Source organism: Danio rerio, chromosome 20, assembly GCF_052040795.2.
Source record: "Danio rerio strain M-AB ecotype USA chromosome 20, GRCz13ab, whole genome shotgun sequence".
NCBI classification, from domain to species: Eukaryota; Metazoa; Chordata; class Actinopteri; order Cypriniformes; family Danionidae; genus Danio; species Danio rerio.
In genome coordinates, this window is record NC_141040.1 from 42747111 (window position 1) to 42767234 (window position 20124).

Genomic DNA, 20124 nt, shown 5'->3' on the forward strand with positions numbered 1-20124 from the left:
CAGCACTAATGTTATGTACACATTGATGTGTCCTAAATAACACCAAAAGGGCACCTGCTGACCTTTAAGTGAACTGTTGAACAAAAATAAAGTAATGAGCAAAAAAATATTACTTTATTGTTATTATTATTATTTTATTATTACATTTGATTTCAGAAGTAAAACATTAAATTGATAAAGTGGCACTAATGTCTGGCTCGAAGTTTATGCTGCTATTCTGAACCAATAATCAAAAACCAAAAGTTAAATGTTTGGCAATAAAAAGTCTTAAATTATTGAATGGTTGTTGTAGGTCTTCAGTCTTTTTTTAACAGGTCTTAATTTTTCTTTGTTCATGTATTGCTACCCAATCTGACCATGAACACCCATATAATCACCAACAATCTCAATCTCAATAAAACTTTTAACTTTTTAATTAAAAATAGCATTTAATTAATTTCCTTAATTTAACATTTGCTTAAGTTCTTCATTTATTTACTGCTGAGGATACTGACCTGACCTATATTTTTATCATAAAATTATTATTATTGTAGACTGAAGTAATTGACAGCTATTTTTTATTCTGGCTTATAGGGTTTGTGAATTGGATATATTTGAAATTATTATTTTTTTAATATTCAAACAAAATTAATATTATTGTTGTTTTATTAAATGTATAAAATTTTAATAGTTTTTTTGATAGGGCAAGTGAAAATAATCTCTAATTTAGCCCCGTATAAGTATAATTTTTTTTACTCATAATGGTCTTAATGTGTTAAAGTCTAAAATTTTGCTTGGTAAAACCTGCAGAAACCCTGAAATCAAATATTTATCTGACTCCTTTATAATTAATCTGTCTTCATTAAAGTTATTATCATCTTTGATAAAGAGACAGAATCTCAACACCTAAAGCCGGCAACGTTGTTTAAGTTACGTTTAAATATGCAGACAGTAGAATGAAACAAACTGTCTTGAGAAACATAGCTGTAACATGCATTGCTGAGCAACAAAGACAGTGAAACTGCCTTCGTTAGCATACTGTATGTGGATAAAGTATAAGCTACTCTCCCAGATCAACAGTTATCTTTACTTCTTATACCCTGAGCAAAGCATTGTCAAACATGAGTGAAATGCCAACCCCTAAAACCAGCTCAGCATCAAAGCAAAGTTAAGGAGATAAAGTGGGGAGAAGTACATTAACATCCTCTTCTCAGGCCATGACTAAACAATGGTAAATAGATTGTATATTGAAATAAATCAATGTCTCTGTTGATCATCTCTAAAACCCTGAAGTCATAAACGTTTAAATAACATCAAACATGGTAAAGATATATGAAAGAAGATCACAAGCAGATCAAGTGTGTGTGGTGAAAAGCGCATGATTTCTGGAAGACAAATATCAGAGTTGTGTATTGAAGCTGTGAGAAACTCCTCCTATGCTCAGAATGTCCCTGAAGTCCTTCATTAGCATAGAAGAAATAGTATATACTGTTTTCTCAGCTTACAAGTTGTCAGTTTTTCACAGTTTTCACAAAAATATTAAGCAGCACAACTGTTTTCAACAGCTGCAAATTATGATGTTAGGATGATTTCTGAAGGATAATTTCTAAAGGACATTGAGGACTGGGGTAATGATGCAGAATTTACTGAATTGACTTCATAGGAATTCATTACATGAAAAATACACAACATTTATTATTTTAGTTTTTATTTTTGCTGTATTTTAAACAAAAGAAATGTGGCCTATAGGTTAACCTAAAAAAAAACATCTGTACTGTTTATGCTAGACAAGCATCGCAGCAGCTTGCTATCTGTACGAAATGTACTTATATATTAATAATTTATGTAAATGGATCCCTTGGGTAAGACTATATAATGGCAGCTATAAACGGTTCCATCAGTTTCACTTGATGAACAACATTTGTATTGTTCCAACACTGAATATTTGTTTTGTAATGTTTCAGATGATGCATTCATCAACCCACAGCTGGCCAAGATTTTTGAGCGTGTGCGACAGAGTGCTGACTTCATGCCTATCAAGCAAATGACGGTACCATCTGCTTAAATTACTCATAAATCAACATTAATTCAAACAAATTCGGTATTTGAAAAAAGTTGAATGTCTGTTGCTGGTTGCAGAAAGCTCTGAGCAATGACCTGGGCCCGAACTGGAGGGATAAACTGGAGATGTTTGAGGAAAGACCTTTTGCTGCAGCCTCCATCGGTCAGGTCCATCTGGCCAGGATGAAGGACGGACGAGAGGTCGCCATGAAAATACAGGTGAGTTGTAGTACTGTTTTGCAGTACTACATACAGTCATGTATTTATTCATCATTGTTCACATTAGTTCATAAAAATAAAGTCATTCATTGTTATTTCTTTTATAATTCAGTGTAATAACTAATGTTGAGAAGCACAACTTTGCATTGCATTATTTTTTAATAATGCATTAGTAAATATTTAACTAGAATTAATAAATGCAGTACAACTCTTTTTTTTATTATTCTTAAATCATGTTCGTACATACAGTACGTAAACCAACATTAACTAATGCAAATGGATTGTAAAAGTAGAAAATTTTGCAGCTTTTTACCTCATTTGTTCCCCTGTAATTCTGATGACAAAACAAAAACAACTGAAAAGCATTAGATAAAAACAAGATTAAGCATGAAAATATTGAGAAATAAACTGGTAATTACAATTCTGAGTTTGTATTTACCCACAGAGATATATAAGATATATATATAAAATAGTAATATTTAAAGTAAAAGGTCTTTTATATATATATATTTTTTTTTTCTTTTTTTTTTCTTTTTTTTTTTTTCTGTTTATTAAATTTTATTTTATACGTATCCCCATCGTGTTAATTTGTGTGTACTTATTTTGGACTTTGGTCTTAATTTATTTATTTTTTTAATTAGTTCCAGTTTGGGCTTTGGTGCTGACTAATCTAATGTATTAGTGCCCCTTTAAATTATTAATATTTTTTTATGTCTGATATTATTTTTTCTTCTAGAGAAAGTCTTGTGTGTTTTATTTTAACTAAAATAAAAGCAGTTATTAATAAAATAAAAAAAAACATTTTAAGGTCAAAATTATTAGCCCCTTTGAGCTATTTTTTCGACTGTCTACAGAACAAACCATCCTTATACAATAACTTGCCTAGTTAACCTAATTAACCTAGTTAAACCTTTAAATGTCACTTTAAGCTGTATAAAAGTGTCTTGAAAAACATCTAGTCAAATAGTATTTACTGTTATCATGGCAAAGATAAAATAAATCAGCTATTAGAGATGAGTTATTAAAACTATTATGTTTAGAAATGTGTTGAAAAAATCTCTCTGTTAAACAGAAATTGGGGAAAATAATAAACAGGGTGGCTAATAATTCAGGGGGGCTAATAATTCTGACTTCAACTCTATATGCACAAATATATTACTGCAAGTCATTCTGTAGAAAATATTTATTTAAAATAGAAATCTGTGAGGGGTGTACTCATTTATGCAGAGGACTATAGTCAAACGTCACATGAAACATTTGGGAATTTGAATTTGTGGATTGTGAATTTTATTTATTTATTCATTTTTAAATTTTGCATATTAAAAACTCCAAACTGTGAGTAATAAGTCTGAATTACTATTTTTATTATAATTTGTGAGGAGAAATTAGAAAAGAGTTTACACGGTTTAGACTGCTTAGAGAGTGTAAATTGTAAATGTGTAAATTGAGTCTACAACTGAAAATGATTAGATAAAAACTCACAATTTACAAGCAAAAGAATCAGAATTGTGAGACGTGGCTTTTATTTTTAAATTAACAGGCTTCCACATCAATCAGAAGTGTTTTTCCCACAACTTGTTTATATTTAGCAAAATAAAATAAAAAAATAAAAAAAATAGAAAATACCTTTCTGGCATCTTTCAGAAAAACATGTCTTTTATTAGCATTAAGCTGAAGCAGTAGTGTGAGATTGTTGTTCTTGTATTAGCATTTTCCACATCAAAATCACAAACAAAGTCTTCCACCTCTCACATGCCACAGAAAACACCCTTTAAACAGTGCAATAAAAGTCTAATAGGTTAATTTAGACCATTGACCGCTTCAAGTCCAAAGAGCAATTACCGCTAACTGCTTCTGCCAGTGGTTGCCCTCAGTGTTTTTGGTTAGATAACCCAATTCAACTGGGATGTCTCTCCATTCAGCTTTTTTTTTAGTTAAATAAACAGTTTTGAAATGTTAGGTCCCCCGACGTGAGTCTGCAACAAGATCAAGGCTGTTGCGAGTCCTGTTGTGTTTGTTGTGGATGCTGTTTTAGCAGTTTGATCTTGTTTTGCTTGATGAAATGAGCTGCTTGTGAGGGAATGTAAACTCATTTCTGGTTTCCTCAGTACCCTGGAGTCGCACAGAGCATCAACAGTGATGTCAATAACCTGATGACGGTCCTCAGCATGAGCAACGCACTTCCTGAAGGTGATACACTTACAATAGCACACAAAACTTCACAGATTTTATTCAGAAATATATTATAATGTTTTTTTTTTTTTTTTTTACTGAGGAATAAGTTGTTGTTGTTGTCGTTTTACATTTTGCTACAAGGTAAGACTTTACAGTCACTTTTAAGGTCATTTTAATATACTCTTGCTGAATGAATATCATTTTCCCCAAAACGTTCACTAACTTATTTTACATTATCCAGTGGTATTGTAGTTATTTGTGTATTTATCTTTACTTTTTAGGAGTGGAGCATATCTAGTTACTTGGCACTCTGTTAAATTAGGCTGCAAGTTATTTCAGATAATTTTTGTGATCTGTTCATCTATAATTTGGGATGACATTTCATTATTCGTCTCTATAAAACTATTATTTAACTTATTATTTAAAAAATTATTCAACTTTTTTGTGGTCTGGCAAAGATTTCAATGTCAATTTCAAGACTGAACACATTTTTTTTCAGCCACATATAAGATGATTTATCAGTAATAATAATAATAATAATAATCATAGTAGTAGTAATAATTAATTCATTTATTTTCCTTCGGCTTAGTCCCTTTATTCATCTGGGGTCGCCACAGCAGAATGAACAACCAACTTATCTAACATGTTTTACACAGTGGATGCCCTTCTAGCTACAACCCATCACTGGGAACCACCCATACTCTCACATTTACACACACATACACTACGGCTAATTTAGTTTATTAAACTCGCCTATAGCGCATGTTTTTGGACTGTGGGGGAAACCGGTGGAAACCCACGTGAACAGATGGAGAACATGCAAACTCCACAAAAAATTGCCAACTGACCCAGCCAGGACTCGCACCAGCAACCTTCTTGCTTAGAGGCGACATTGCTAACCACTGAGCCACCGTGGCACCCTAATAATAATATTTATTTATTTATTTAATTCTGGTTCAAGAAAAAATATATACTTTTTAAAATAACATTACCATTTAAAATAAGTATTCTGTTACAATATAATTTAACTGTAATTTTTGTGATGGTAAAGCTGGACTTTCAGCTTCATTCCACCAGTCTTTAGTATGACATAATCAACCTGTCAATCAACCACAATCAATCAATCAATCAATCTTTTCAGTTTGCTGATTTAGTGCTAGAAAGACTAGAGTCTTTCTAAACTGCATTTTTGACAGAACCCTTTTACTTTATTCTAAGATTTTTTAATAATAACTTTTAAAAAAGATGTTAGATAAAGATGTTAAAAATAGATGAACATTTAATCTGTTTAATGCATTATCCAATTCTTAAAAAGAAATAAAATGCAGACTGGAAAGTGTCTGTACATTATTGTTGTGCTTGGCTTTAAAAAATGTTTAGGCTAGATTCAGGCCAAATTATAAAAAAAAAAAAAAAAAAAAACATTTTGAAACTTTTCATTGACCCGATTCTTTCGAAGACCGTGGTGTCATTGCACTTGGATCTATGTTTAGTGTGTTCAGACTGAGAACTGAGAGCTCAGGGCCTGTTAAATCTCAGTGGGCTGATGGATGTCAGAATAAACTAACCAATCAGAGCTCAGGAGACACACATAATCCCTGTCATGACTGAAGCTGTTTGCACTGCTGCATGGTCAAAGACAGAGAAACATTCAGCTGTCAAAGAGCTTTAATTCTTTAAACATGAGGTGTGTTTGACATAAAGGTATAGGTTTTTTTTTTTTTTTTCTTCAAAAATTGCCATCATTTACTCTTGACTTGTTTCACACCTTTAAGTTTTGTTCTTTTGTTGAACAAAAAAAGAAGATCTTCAGATAAAATAATGGAAACCACTAACTATTGACTTCCATGGTATTTGCTTTTCGTACTATGGATGTTAATGTTTACCGGTTTACAACATTCTTCAAAATATCTTCTTTAGTCTTCAACAGGAGAAATAATCTCATAATGGTTTGGAACCTTTTGAGGGAGAGTAAATGGTTAGTATTTTTATTATTTTTTTATCTCTTTGAGTGCAACTGCAAAAAGGTGTTTTCAAACACTTTTTACTTGTATTTATTTATTTATTTATTTATTTTTTGTATTTAACTTGGGGTTTAAAGTTAAATACCAGTACCGAGGGTCCTCCTTGAACCAAATATTAGAATTAACATAAAGATGCTCAAAACTATTTATCATGTCACCAACATTTGAGGAAAAAGTACACTTAGAGATACAGTACTTATAAGTGAACTGAATGTGATTTTTTTTTTGGACACTTTTAATTTTTTTTTTTGTTAATTGCAAGAAAATAAATCGTGAATCGTTTCAGTTGTTTCGAAGCAGGGATTAAGATTGTGACATTGTTGCTCTTTGCTCTTTGTGCGGTTCGCTTTCACATTGCAAAGTTTCTAAATGGACCAAAAGAGCTAAAACAAGTCACATGTGAGTAAACTCTCCTCACATTGGTCAGAGTTTCACGGTTTATTACCGCTCAGCTGTCAGGGGGGGGGTGGTGGTTTGGTGGTGTCTGACAAGGTGCACACTACGTGTTTGAAGAGTGAGGAGGGATGGGGTGAGGAGGGTGCGCGACGTATTTGAGGACCGCGAGGGATACGTGCAATTTCCGGGAGATTAACATTAAATTGCGGGCATCCGGGAGTCTCTGTGCATTTGTGGGAGACTCCCAGAACTTCCAGGAGACTTGGGATGTCTGTTGAATGACCTCCCGCCCTACTTATTACATCTCTTCATATAACCGTATGCCTATTACATATCCATAAAATACTGTGATATTGTAATATAATACTATAAATTATAAATACTATAAAACTATGATAGTAATAGTTCTTAAATAAGATTTTTAATAATTATTTAATTATTGAATTATCATAGTTAAAGAATGTTTTCTTGCATTTATTAATAAACACATAATCGACTTAAGCACAACAATGTAAAATAATAATGGTTTATTATGTACTTTGAAATGTTTTCATTTTAAATCGTTACAAAGTGTACTTTTTAAGTGTACTTAAGTCAATGGTATTTAATATATTTGAGTAACTAGGTAATGAACTAATTTATCTCTTGGCGAATTGAGTCCTTTTTGTTTAAAGTAAGTAATGGGGTGACTACTGTGTGACTGTGTCTATGAACACGCAGGTCTGTTCCCGGAGCATCTGATAGATGTGATGCGGCGTGAGCTGGCGCTGGAGTGCGATTACATAAGAGAAGCCAAGTGTGCTCGCAAATTCAAGTGAGTGAATACAAACACACAGAGATCTCCTTCTCACTGCTAACCTAAAGTCTGATATTAGTCCGACTGAAATCAAAAATAAAGTTTTCTTTTGGGTGTTAATATCAATATGGTAGTCTTAAGGTTATTTATAAGCTAGTAAGCTCCAAAACAAAAGGCAAAATTTTCATTTAGTGTAGTCGTCAATAGTCTAGGGGGCATTACTCTGACATATAGCGCAACATCAGCACCTTAAGTTTGAGTCTCAATTCGTGGACTTCTTTCTTGATAATACATGCATTCATAACTTGCAGTTTCCGACTTACTAAGGATCAATGTGGTTTTTTTTTTTTGGTTTTTTTTGATGACATAACTTCAAAGATCTTTTGACCAATCAAATGCTTTCGAATATCTGAATTTTTTCACGCCTAGAATGTTATGATGTTATAGTTGGCATGAAAACAAAATTTACTTATTCTTATTGTTATGTGTATATAGTAGTGTTTGTGTTTCCAACAATCCAATTGGTTCTCAAAGGATGAAATCAAACATCATCCTACTTTTTCTTCTTTATTTTAGCAATTGTTTCAATGTCAGATAGGAGAAAAAAGGACACATGTAACCTAAATTTAATAGTTTCATGTTAACTGTCAAGCAAAAAGGTAACTAAGACATACAAATTTTAATCCGTTACACACAAATATAATGTTCTATATGGTGAATGGCACATAACATTCTATAAACAATTTAGACTGTGTAAATGTGCTTTCCATTGTAGTGAATAAAGTCTAGCTATACGTTAATAACACAGAAATTACCACAGTTTCAAATACACCATCTGTTCAGGTTCAGACACACAACATTAAGTCGAAACTGCAAAATGTATCAGACCCCTTTGAATTATACATTGAATAATGTATTTTAAACCGACTAATTGTAGCTATTATTATGTTGATTATATTATATTATATTATATTATATTATATTATATTATATTATATTATATTAATCATTTATTTTAATTATAATATTTTCTATTATATTAATTATATTATTTTATATTAATTATATTTAATTTTATATTGTATTATATTTTATCATATTAATTATATAACTTTTTATATTATGTTATATTATATTTACATATTGTATTGTAAATAATATATTACATTACATTTCAAATTAATATTTATTATTATATTGTAAATTAATATTGTGTGGCTGTCATAAGCTTTGGCTCAATGAATTTGACTGGTAGCGCTGCATGATTACCGAAGAGCTATTGGCTATTTTTAAAAAGGGGAGGGGCTACATAATATCCCTCGCCCTTTCCCTCAATTTAAGCAAAAATTACATCATACATCTAAATAAGCTGTGCATTTTAAGGCATTCAAGAGACCTTTAAAGCATCCCATCACTGTGTTCATTAATCTACCTCTCTATAAAAATCACGGCCGTCTGAGAGCTTACAAACAGGACCCTTCAGGCCGGCTGCCATATATCTGATGTCCAAGCTAAATCTATCCCGTTTCACAATGCCCTTTGAAAGGAAGGTTTACGCAAACAAAAATAAACACTACATCTGTTGGGAATGATTTTGCAGTTCTGTATCCTCATGTAACGGCTTCTCTGGAGCATTGCGGCCTCAGCGCAGGGCTAAAAATAACCAGAGTTTGAATGATTTGGTCTTGAGGAACAGTTTGTGTGCTAACATAGTTAAATAAAGCACACATGGAAATAATAACATTGACAACAAGCTTGTGTCCTGTGCAAAGAGTTGGCTGAGAGGGTGAAGAATGAACCTCTGAGAAATACAGTGGTGTGTGTGTGTGCGCGCGTGTGTGTGTGTGTGTGTATATTCAGAGTGAGATCGTGAACGTTTGAGCAGAGCAATCAGATTATCAGTGTTCAGTTGATTAGTTCCTTTCAAAATGAAGCTTTTGTTTCCTGTGAGTATTGACGTTGTGTAAACACATTGCGCACACGGCTGTACTTCTGAAAGAGTTCAGGAAATTGTCAAACGTGTTCATCTAGAAAATCTCCTCTTGGTCAGGTAGTACAATTGATTACATTGATCCTGGTCTTTCGGACTGTTGACCTTTCACCTCTGTTGGCATACAAACATATTGCTAACATTACAAAATATTTATTTCTCATATATAAGGTTAATTTTAAAAAAATTGTGTAAAACTATAGCCTCTGGATTTGTGTTAAAAGAATTGGAAATTTTAAAGTAATGTAAAAAAATGTTTAGTATAATGTTTTTAATATTTCTACAGTGAATGCTCATTTAAATCAGTTCCAAACTATTTAGATTCATGTTTACACATGACAAAAAGTCACTACACCGCGTTTCGAGTTCAAATATCTACAAATTCTTAAATCAAGAAGCACTTTCTAGAGTCTAGACAAGCAAAAATATTGTCTTGTTTTAATAAATGTCAAAATTAAGTATGTTTTTCCTTAAAACAAGTGAAATAATCTGACAGATGGGTACGCAAGAAGAAAAGCAGCATCTTAGTAAATGTTGTAGATGTAGATATTGGTAAGGCTTTATTTTAAAATAATTTTAATATTTTATTTTAATTTGTCAGACTTTTAAGTAATTTGAATGTATTTTTGTGTTTTAGCATGTATTTTTAAAATTGATTTAGATTTATAGATTGTCTGTGTATTTGAGTTCTTGTTTAAATATTTCTTTTTTATGACCTTTTTCCTAGGAATAGAGTATGGCTAAACTGTAAAACCCAACAGCCGACTTTATCAAATGAAATGAGTCAAAATTGACAAAGTTAATTCTACTCATTCGAAAATAATTTTGAACTCAGTGTTAAAGATAATGAGTTAATTAAATACCTCAGTACTTCAACTTAATTGGAGTAAGTTTACAGCACTCATAGATCAGATTTTTTACTCAAATGGTTTATAGCAATTGCTTTTAGTTTAAAAGATTAAAAAATAATTTTATGTAATAATGAAAAACAAGATTCTTTTGCTTAGAATAAATTTTGCAGATCTTGAAAATGCAGCTTGATTTATTTTATTAACTTTCCAATATTGCTAGAAGCAAGACAGCAACTCTAGGCAAGAAAAGCAGCATCTAAAATGTTGTAGAATTAATTTTTTTTTTTTGGTTATTTTAAGATTAGCTTAATTTCACATTAATTTGTCAGACTATTGGTAATTTGAATGTCTTTTGTAGCTTTTAGCATGTTTATTTTTATTGATTTAGATTTGTAGTTTTTCTGTTAATTTGAGTTCTTGGTAAAGATTTAATCATTTTTGATGACCATTTTCCTAGATACAGAATATGGCTCAACATGGCTCACATTAAATGGCTTCAGAAAAGATAATAATATCAACTTTGTCTTGTTTCTAGTTCAAATTATCTAAACATTTTTAAATTAAAATATATTGTCTTGCTTTAAGAAATATGTCAAAATCAAGTAAGCTTTTCCTTATACAATCTAAATAATCTGACAATTGGGTAGGCAAAATAACAAACTTTAACAAAACATAACAAAAACAAGATTTTTTTTTGCTTACAAGATTTTTTGCTAGTCTAGAAAATACTACTTTTAGATATTTGGACTAGAAACAAGACTAGATCTATAAGCAAAAAAAGCATTTTAATTTGCTTCAATGTAATTTAAAATACAATTTGTATTGTTTCCCAATCAAGTTTCCAAGTATATATTGTAGATTAAGTATTTTTTATAAGCTTTTTAATTTTTTTTATTCTTTTATTACTTTTATTAGAATTTTATTCCATTATTTAGTAATTTGAATGCCTTGATATTTTTCCTAAATAAAAAATATGGCTAATAATACTTAATAAAAATTGCCATATTATCTATACTGAAGCCATTTAATATCAACTTTTGTCTTGTTTAGTCCAAATTATCTAAAAAAATTTATAATCAGATATTGTTTAAATCAAAGATATATTGTTAATAATCTTATGTCATAATGAAAAACAAACCCTATTAGCACATTATTTAGCTTTTTTAAGGAAAAACTCACCAAATTTTTTTTTTTTTTTTAAACAAGACAATATATTTTGCTAAGTAATTATCTACCAATGGGTTAAGCAAAATAATATTTTGTCAAAATAAAAGAACAAGATTATTTGCTTACCTCATTGGCAGATTACTTAACTTAATTTTGGCATATTATTTCTGAAACCAAGGCACTATTTCTACTTGTCTAGAAAATGCTTCAAGAACTTTTATATATTTAAAAAATACAAGATAAAAACTGTAAATAAAAAATCATTTTTTGCCATGTAATTTGTATTGTTTTCCAATCAAGTAAATGTTATAGATTTTGTTTTAGTTTGAATAAGCTTCTATTTTAAAATAAATGTTATTGTATGTCTTTAGTAATTAAAGTTTAGTGATTTGGGTAACCTTTTTCCTAGACATAGAATATGGCTAAAAATATTCATTAAATCGCTTCAGTATAGTAAGTATTGTAACTTATAATATCAACTTCTAGTATAGTTAGACACATTTTCAAATGTCTGGTACTGTATATGCTTAGCAAAACTGACATTTTTCATTATTCCTTGGCAAGCTGTAATTTTAAAGCTGACATACCCAAAATTTGGCCGTCAGACAGGATGTCCGCTCGCCATCACATCACTCAAACGTGTGTGTTGATGCTCACATCGTGTCTGTGGTGCACGTGCAGGTTGGCATGCTTTTTCCCGGTGGTTTGCTTGAGCTGCTCAGTGACTCAGAAGTTTTGTGGTTTTTGGCAGGGAGCTTCTGAAAGATCACCCCTTTTTCTACGTGCCGGACGTCATCGGTGAGCTGAGCAGTCAACACGTCCTCACCACTGAGCTGGTGCCCGGCTTTCCTCTCGATCAGGCTGAAGCACTCACACAAGAGCTCAAAAATGAGGTATTTGTTGTTCCTGTTGAACTAGTTGCACACATGAAGTGAAGTTTATCCATAAACTAATTTCGAGAGGATCACTTGCTTATGATTGACACGGCTGGCCCCGAGTCAAGCTAATGAATGAACCACCAATCAGGCTCTCTCCCGGGACAGCATGCCAAACTAGCTTATTACCAATCATCAGCTAAGTGTGAACTCTTGAAATAAGTCTGAAATTGAAGCATTTAAAGAGTCTTTAAGGGGTAGTTCACCCAAAAATTTAAACAAGCTTTTAATTCACTCACTGTTAGGCCATCTAATATGTATGAGACTTTTTATCCCCCTTAGTTAAACATTAAAGGATACTTTTATTTTTGAAAAGGCTGAAAAAGTGGTCCTTGGTCATTCATAAAATGCAAGTCAGTTGTTATTGGCAATTTGACAGTCAAAAATGCACATACAGGTGAAATAAAATTATTACCTGTGACTTAATAATATATTGAGGTCTTGCATTGTGAACTAATCAGTCTGTACAAGAAACTTAATGTTAGTTAATAAAAAAATAAAAAGCTTTAGTTCCCAGCCTCTGCACACTAAGCACATCCTGTTGTGGGTTTGTCTGTTTTGTTGGGTATCACGTTTGAGGCATCATGCTTTTCTGGCTCTTATTTAATAAATGTGAATGTGGAGCTCAGAGGGGAAAATGCATTTTATTCTGATGCACAGAGCAATAAATCCGTATTCACAAGACATTAATATTGTCATCTAAACTTAAATTTCTATAACTATATGGCAAACGTCTTACCTAAACTAAATATGAATCAGAGCTATAATGTTTGTTACATATTCGTTTTAGGATTAAAGCGTGTGTTAGGTCAGCACGATGTTGGAACATTTGACATTCTGATATTTTATTATTATTATTATTATTATTATTATTTATTATTTTTTTAATATATGTTGCAATATAGATATAATTTCACTAGTTGATCAGCACGATGTTGGAAAATTTGACATTCTGATATTTTATTATTATTATTATTATTATTTATTATTTTTTAAATATATGTTGCAATATAGATATAATTTGAATCGCTTTTTTTTTTTTGTTTGTTTTTTTTGGAAAAATTAAATTAATTAGATCCACTGTGATGATCAAGCCTCTTTCTATGCAGTGCATCTGCATACAAAATAGTAACAGACAAGCATGTATAAAAACAATACCATTTAAATAAATAGTGCTTTATGGGTTTCTGGAGAGTCCAACAGTATTGAAATATATTGAACAATCAAATGTAAAATAACATGGTCATCATGGAATGGAATTATATTTAATAATATCGTAGTCCTTTAATCTTTAATAAATAATTAAATCCTGTGATATGACAATTGCGGATGGGATACACGCGTTGCGATATCAATGCTCAAATGATTTATTGTTCAGTCCTAGTGTGTGAAATAACTTTTTTTTTTTTATTTATACAGCTAAATAAAATAAGAACTGTTTAGACCTAATAAACTAACTAATATAAGCTGTAAACGCACAACAGAACTAAAACTTTACTGAAATTAGGCCTGTCACGATATCTATTTTTTGTCGTACAATAGATTGCACCAAAATATATTGTGATTTAACAATATTATTGTCATTTTAAGACCATTTTATGCCACTCATTAAATGCCAGATTGGCAATCTATCGTCACAATGCAAGTGCACTCTTTCTATTAATATTCTTAATAATGTTTAATTTAATTATAGTCATTCTAAGAATATAAAAATTAGGCATTAGAATCAGAATGTAAAAACACGTATGCTAAATAAATAATAATAAATGTTAACAAAAAAGTGAAAGGTAAAAAGTAACAGTGGCTGCGATATCTGCTACCAGATCTATTTTCAGTCATCAGGCACCCACATGAAATTAAACTATAGTCATTTATAGTAAATACTATAGTGTTTCTTAACCATACTGACACCTCCAATAGAGATGAAGATGCAAGATCAGCTGAAATGTTGCTAGAATTGGTTTTTATGTTTGGTTGATATACATTGCATCAGCAAAAATGATTGAGGTCAAGTCCATGTGTTGTGCAATAAGTTGATATATTGAATATTGTGACAAGCCTACCTGAAGTTACAATTAAATGTACAATTGAATTAAATTACATTGCGAATCTTTTTTTATAAATAAAAACCTCAATTGTAATTTCAGTTACACGAAAACAACATTGGTGCAAACAAATGTCTCTATTAGGGCTGCACAATATATCGTTTCAGCATCAATATCGCAATGTGCAAATGCACAATAATCACATTGCAGAATCTGCAAAAGTTAAAATTACAGCTTATTCATCCATTAGGAAATATGAGTGGGATTATGATTGACCACATAATGAAGTTTAACCTTAAAAGAGTAAATGTTTTTCAATTGCTTTTGTTTTTAAGGCCTTTGACTGTAGGATTTCAAGTGTATTTAAACCATTTGTGTATAATAATTCATAACGTTTTAATTAATAAAGATTAATTGTTTATTTTTTTATACAACAAAGACTATAAAGCAGTTTTGTTGTTGTTTGTTTGTTTACATTTGATTAAGTAATTCCTGTCCCTGAATACAGCTCCAGAAAACTGTAAAATGCTAAGTTCAATATAAAACTATGAATTCTTTCCAAATTGAGCTAGACGCATCCTCTGAAGAAATTCTACTCATAACGCAGAAAACTAAACCTTGCAATGTCAGTTTCTGTCCAATATCGTGCAGCCCTACTGTCTCTATAGTGTGATGTATTTAATACTTTTTTTTTTTAATGAAATATATTTGTATTATTATTATTTTATTAAACTAAGGTGCATCTGTCTTTATAAACAGTATTCACTCATTAATGAGTTCTCACCCAACTGGGCTGAAAAATATTTTCCACATGTACAGTTTGGCCAGTTATATAAATAAAGGCCCATTAAAAAGTGCTGTGGTATCAGGCCACGTCAAAATCTGAGGTGGGACTTTGTTTTCCTGACGCTTCATCGCCACCTGCTGGTGAAAGAGTTTGCTGGCATCAGAATGACAAAGTGTAAATAAAAAGAGCATGACGTTAAAAAGCCAAGGAATGAAGTATAAATTCAGTCAAATGTTGAACCAATCCCAGAGTAGAAGCTGTCGTGCACACTGACAGACATGAAGGCAATTATTGTGATTGAATTGTATAAACAGACCATACCAATATGATTTAAATGCGCATCAGTTATATGGGTTGACGTAAACATTGCACTAAAACAGTCTTTGTTTGGAGATGAAGCTGATCTATGACATGACTGTGTATACTGTGGATAATATGCTGATTTTATTTTTTATTTTTTTAATGATCAGATCTGTAAAAACATCCTGAATCTGTGTCTGAGAGAGCTCTTCGAGTTCAGATACATGCAGACGGATCCCAACTGGTCCAATTTCTTTTATGATCCACAAACACATCGGGTAAGAGAGCGAGAGAGTCTGGATCAGTGTCGGTTTTCTCATAGTATTTATAAATTTTTTTTACACTAAAAATCAAACGATAAGTCTTAATGTCAATTTAAACCCGAGTACTTTTTATCTTCAATTGTTAGATTTGTTTTTGTCACTACATAATTTGTATACTTTAATTTGTTTGCTTTTTTGGGTTTTTGACTATCATTATTATTTTTATTATTGTTGTTGTTATAAGCATTTAGAAAGCTGTAGTTAAAGAATATGTATGTGGCCAAATTTGAAATAAACCTAAAATTAATTAAGTTTAAAACTAATCACTTTATTATAGTTTATTTAATTTAGTACTGTGATTCATCATGTTTCCAAGCTTCAGTGTCACCCGATCCTCCAGAAATCTTTCCAATATGCTGTTTTTTTTTTTAAATAAAAGTAATCTTTCTAATTATTAGTATTGAAAATAGTTTTAAAAGGTTTAATGTTTTCATGTACTATTGAGATGCATTGAAAGTAATTATTGTAGATATTGTAGCATGTTGTCAAAAAAATCAAAAAGGTTTTAGAAGTTGTCTTTATCTCTCAACGTGTATATATAAGTGTTTCATTTATTTATAATATTATTTGTCGTATTACATGATAGATGTTTATTGTACATTTACATTTGTCAAGTGCTTTTGTACAATAAGTGAAAGGCAAGTGATTTGACTTCATATATTAATATATATCCAAGTATTCATATTAGGAATGTATTTAAAAAAAATTGCTGCATGATATATTAATTTTTTTTTTTTTTTGGTTTTCTTTTTAGTTTTTTTTTGTTTTGTTTTTTGTATTTGAGAATGTTTTGTTCATCGTTTTTATTCATTTAATATTGTAGTTACTTTTACTGTACTTTAGAGTTAAGTACAGAGAAATCTAGTTGTATAGAAAATGAAAATGTAGTGTAAATGTAATGTTATGTTTATGATATAAAAAGTATTATAGATAATTTAGTAACAAATTGCTGTATATTGTATTATAACTGTCTTTAATATTAGGACTTTTATACTTTGGACATTTTTAAAAAAGTACCAGCAGGAAAAATCTTTAATTATTTATCAAAAATTGAACAGAAAAATAATATTTAACTTGAGAATTTTATTTATTTATATTTTATATATATTTGTCTAAGTAACTTTTGATTGTAATTCGAATTTATTTTCATCATGTAATATCGTATGGATATCCATTTTGCCACAAAATAGTCATAAGTTGCTGATGTGGCAATAAATAATAAATTAGGACTTTTATTATTCTGAGTACAGTAAATAAAAGGTAAATATGTTTTGTTATCATATGTCAGAGTTTTTGAACTTGTTCTTCTGTCCACAGGTTGCTTTACTTGATTTCGGTGCGACGAGAGGGTTTGATGAGAGTTTTACTGATGTTTATATTGAGGTAAACCTATAAAAGTGAAGGTAAACGATTGTGTGAATAAAACTTTTTCCCTTGTAGACTGATGACCTTCGTCTTTTAAACAGATCATTAAGGCTGCGGCAGATGGTAATCGAGAAGGAGTGTTGAAGCAATCCATAGACATGAAGTTTTTGACTGGTTATGAGTCAAAGGTAAGAATATAAGCTGATGTTTTATTGTTTTCTCCTGTTCTCTACACACTCTCAGGTGTGATGTGTTTTTTGAGAAAAATTAAGCGAAAATATAACATTTTTTCAGCTGAAATCTGGGTTGTTAATTCTTAAAATCAAAGTCAAAAGCATTTTAAGAGTTAACCAACATTAAATGATTACGTACTGCTCCTGAGATACGTTCTGTTTTAAAGCACAGGGATTGGTCTGGTCTAAAAATTGGACTTTACATTATTCATATCTTTATTAGCTTTAATCTACAGCCTTTAGTGAACAACAAAATCTGAATCTACAAACAGGTTCTTAGGACGATTTGTATCTGGTTCAGATAACTGATACAGAAGTTTATATAATCATACAGTGAAATGATGCTTATGAAATTGTTATTAAAACACTAATTAATTGTAAAATGCATTGTTTTGCAAGACTAAATCTTGTAAATTGAATGAATAAATAATCACCTTCCATTTTTACATAAACCATGAGAAACCATTAATAAATTAAAATCACCCCCTCAATAAAATTGCTTAGTTTATATATTTGATTTTTACAGGCTCAACAGTTCTTCGAAATCTGAACTGTTTCCTTAGCTTGAGTCTGAGTGACTGCTGACATTTCCAAAAATATTTTTGAGTAACTTGTAATTCCTTACTGGCTCAAATTAGAAATTCTTATTACAAGATTAACATTCGGGTAAGATACTTATGATAATTCTGAACAATGGCTGATTATGTACTTGCTCTAAAACTAATTTTTGGTTAATATTTCATCTAAGAAGTTTATGGACTGCAGCTTTAAAGGGATAGTTCACCAAAAAATGAAAATTCTGTCAGAAATTACAGACCCTCTATTCATTCCAGTCCCACAAGACCTTTATTCATTTTCAAAATACAAAATAAGATTTTTTTTTTATTTTATGAAATCTCCATAGAAATCAGCCTCCATAGACTGCAAGCTTTCCGACTTAAAAATCCAGAAGGGTTGCCCAAAAATAAAATCAAAACAGTACATGTGTCTACTCTTCATTGATTTAAACAGAAAATTATGAAGCTACAAGATTAACTTTGTGCACATAAAACTAAAATAGTAACTTTATTCATCAGTTGTTTGTTTCTTGTTGTCAGTATAGGGTGCACGTTCACAAGCACTGTGCATTTGTGTATACCCCAGGAGTTCAAACGTAGCCTAGTTGTGACTTTACGCACTAGTAAATATTTTTGTGTTGCACCACTGAACTTGGTTTAAACGTAACGCTACGTTTCAAATAAATATTTACGGCAGCTTTCCCCCATGTATAACGGTAAAAAAGAGTTGACAGTGAGACAAATTTACATTGAGGAGCTTGCGGTCATAATGAAGAATGATCTACCTCCATTTACAGCCTTATTTCCTTCCAAATCTTGCATTTTTTTCAGTTTGTGAAAAGTGTAGAGTGTTTTATGTTAATTCTCAATCAATTAAAACGAGAATTTCTTCATGACTGAGTTCTTCTCCCTGTTCTTTTCTCTTTGACGTGTAGGATATAGAAAAAAAATCAAGTTTAATGTTATAATATCTTCATGTGATTTTCACGAGAAAACGCAAGGATTTTAGTTTTGTAAGTTTAGTGGCTAATTTGTACAAATTTTAGTTGTAGGAAAATGTAAGATTTTAAAAAGGAGGCGTGGCACCCAACCCCGCCCCTAAATCCAACCGTCATTGGGTGATGAGCAAATCATACTTAATTGACGTGAGATTGCGTTGATATTTTGCGTGCATTCATGGCTCACAATGCAGACATGCATGTCTGTTATTAGTGACTGACTCTAATGTAAAATAAAAAATCTATTTTATTATTTAATTTTCATAGGACCGTTATATATAAACACATTCCAAAGCAGTTTGACAATTGTAATGCTTTTTATTGGACATTACGTCACTCAATGACACTACGCATGACTTTACGGAGAGCTTACATCCTACTAACTACGGTTTGCGTTAAGAACATGTGGTGCAACCAAAGTAAGAACAAATTTAGTTACAAACTAGCGAGAAGTTATTAAGCCCCTAGTGTGGACTTTAAGTTATAGTTGAAGAAAGAACTTATGAACAGCTGGTGCAACTCTTCCCAGATGCACATGTTCTACTTCCTCTGTTTCAAACTAAGCATACGAGTTATATGTCATGCAGCACACCCAAGTATGACACACACAAACAGTACAGCGCTCTCATGAACATGCACCCTATACTGACACTGAGGAGAAGAAACTGTAAATAAGGTTGCTTTATGTGCACAAGTATTCTTGCAGCTTTATAATATTTAGATTGAACTACTAAAGACATGTTGACTGTTTTGAGGATTTTTTTGTTTCTTTGTTTTTATGTTTTCCTGGACACTGAACGAACCATTGTTGTCTATTGAGGATGAGGAAGCTCTCAGATATCTTCTAAAATATCTTAAATGAATTATTCACTAAGAAAGGAAAATAGTCAATAATTACTCGCCCTTTACTTGTTCCAAACCTG

At 31.0% G+C, this 20124-nt stretch overlaps 1 protein-coding gene across 3 annotated transcripts in view; it reads left to right on the forward strand.

Annotated features, from left to right (window-relative positions):
- Window positions 1-20124, forward strand: part of coq8aa (coenzyme Q8A, genome duplicate a) — a 59711-nt gene that overhangs the window by 36454 nt on the left and 3133 nt on the right. For 2 of the 3 annotated variants that reach the window (NM_001002728.2, XM_087296611.1), the window contains 8 exon segments: window positions 1944-2029; window positions 2119-2259; window positions 4368-4449; window positions 7575-7668; window positions 12410-12551; window positions 15896-16003; window positions 17366-17431; window positions 17515-17601. In NM_001002728.2, the coding sequence (NP_001002728.2) occupies window positions 1944-2029; window positions 2119-2259; window positions 4368-4449; window positions 7575-7668; window positions 12410-12551; window positions 15896-16003; window positions 17366-17431; window positions 17515-17601 (806 nt within the window). 3 annotated transcript variants of the gene reach the window in all.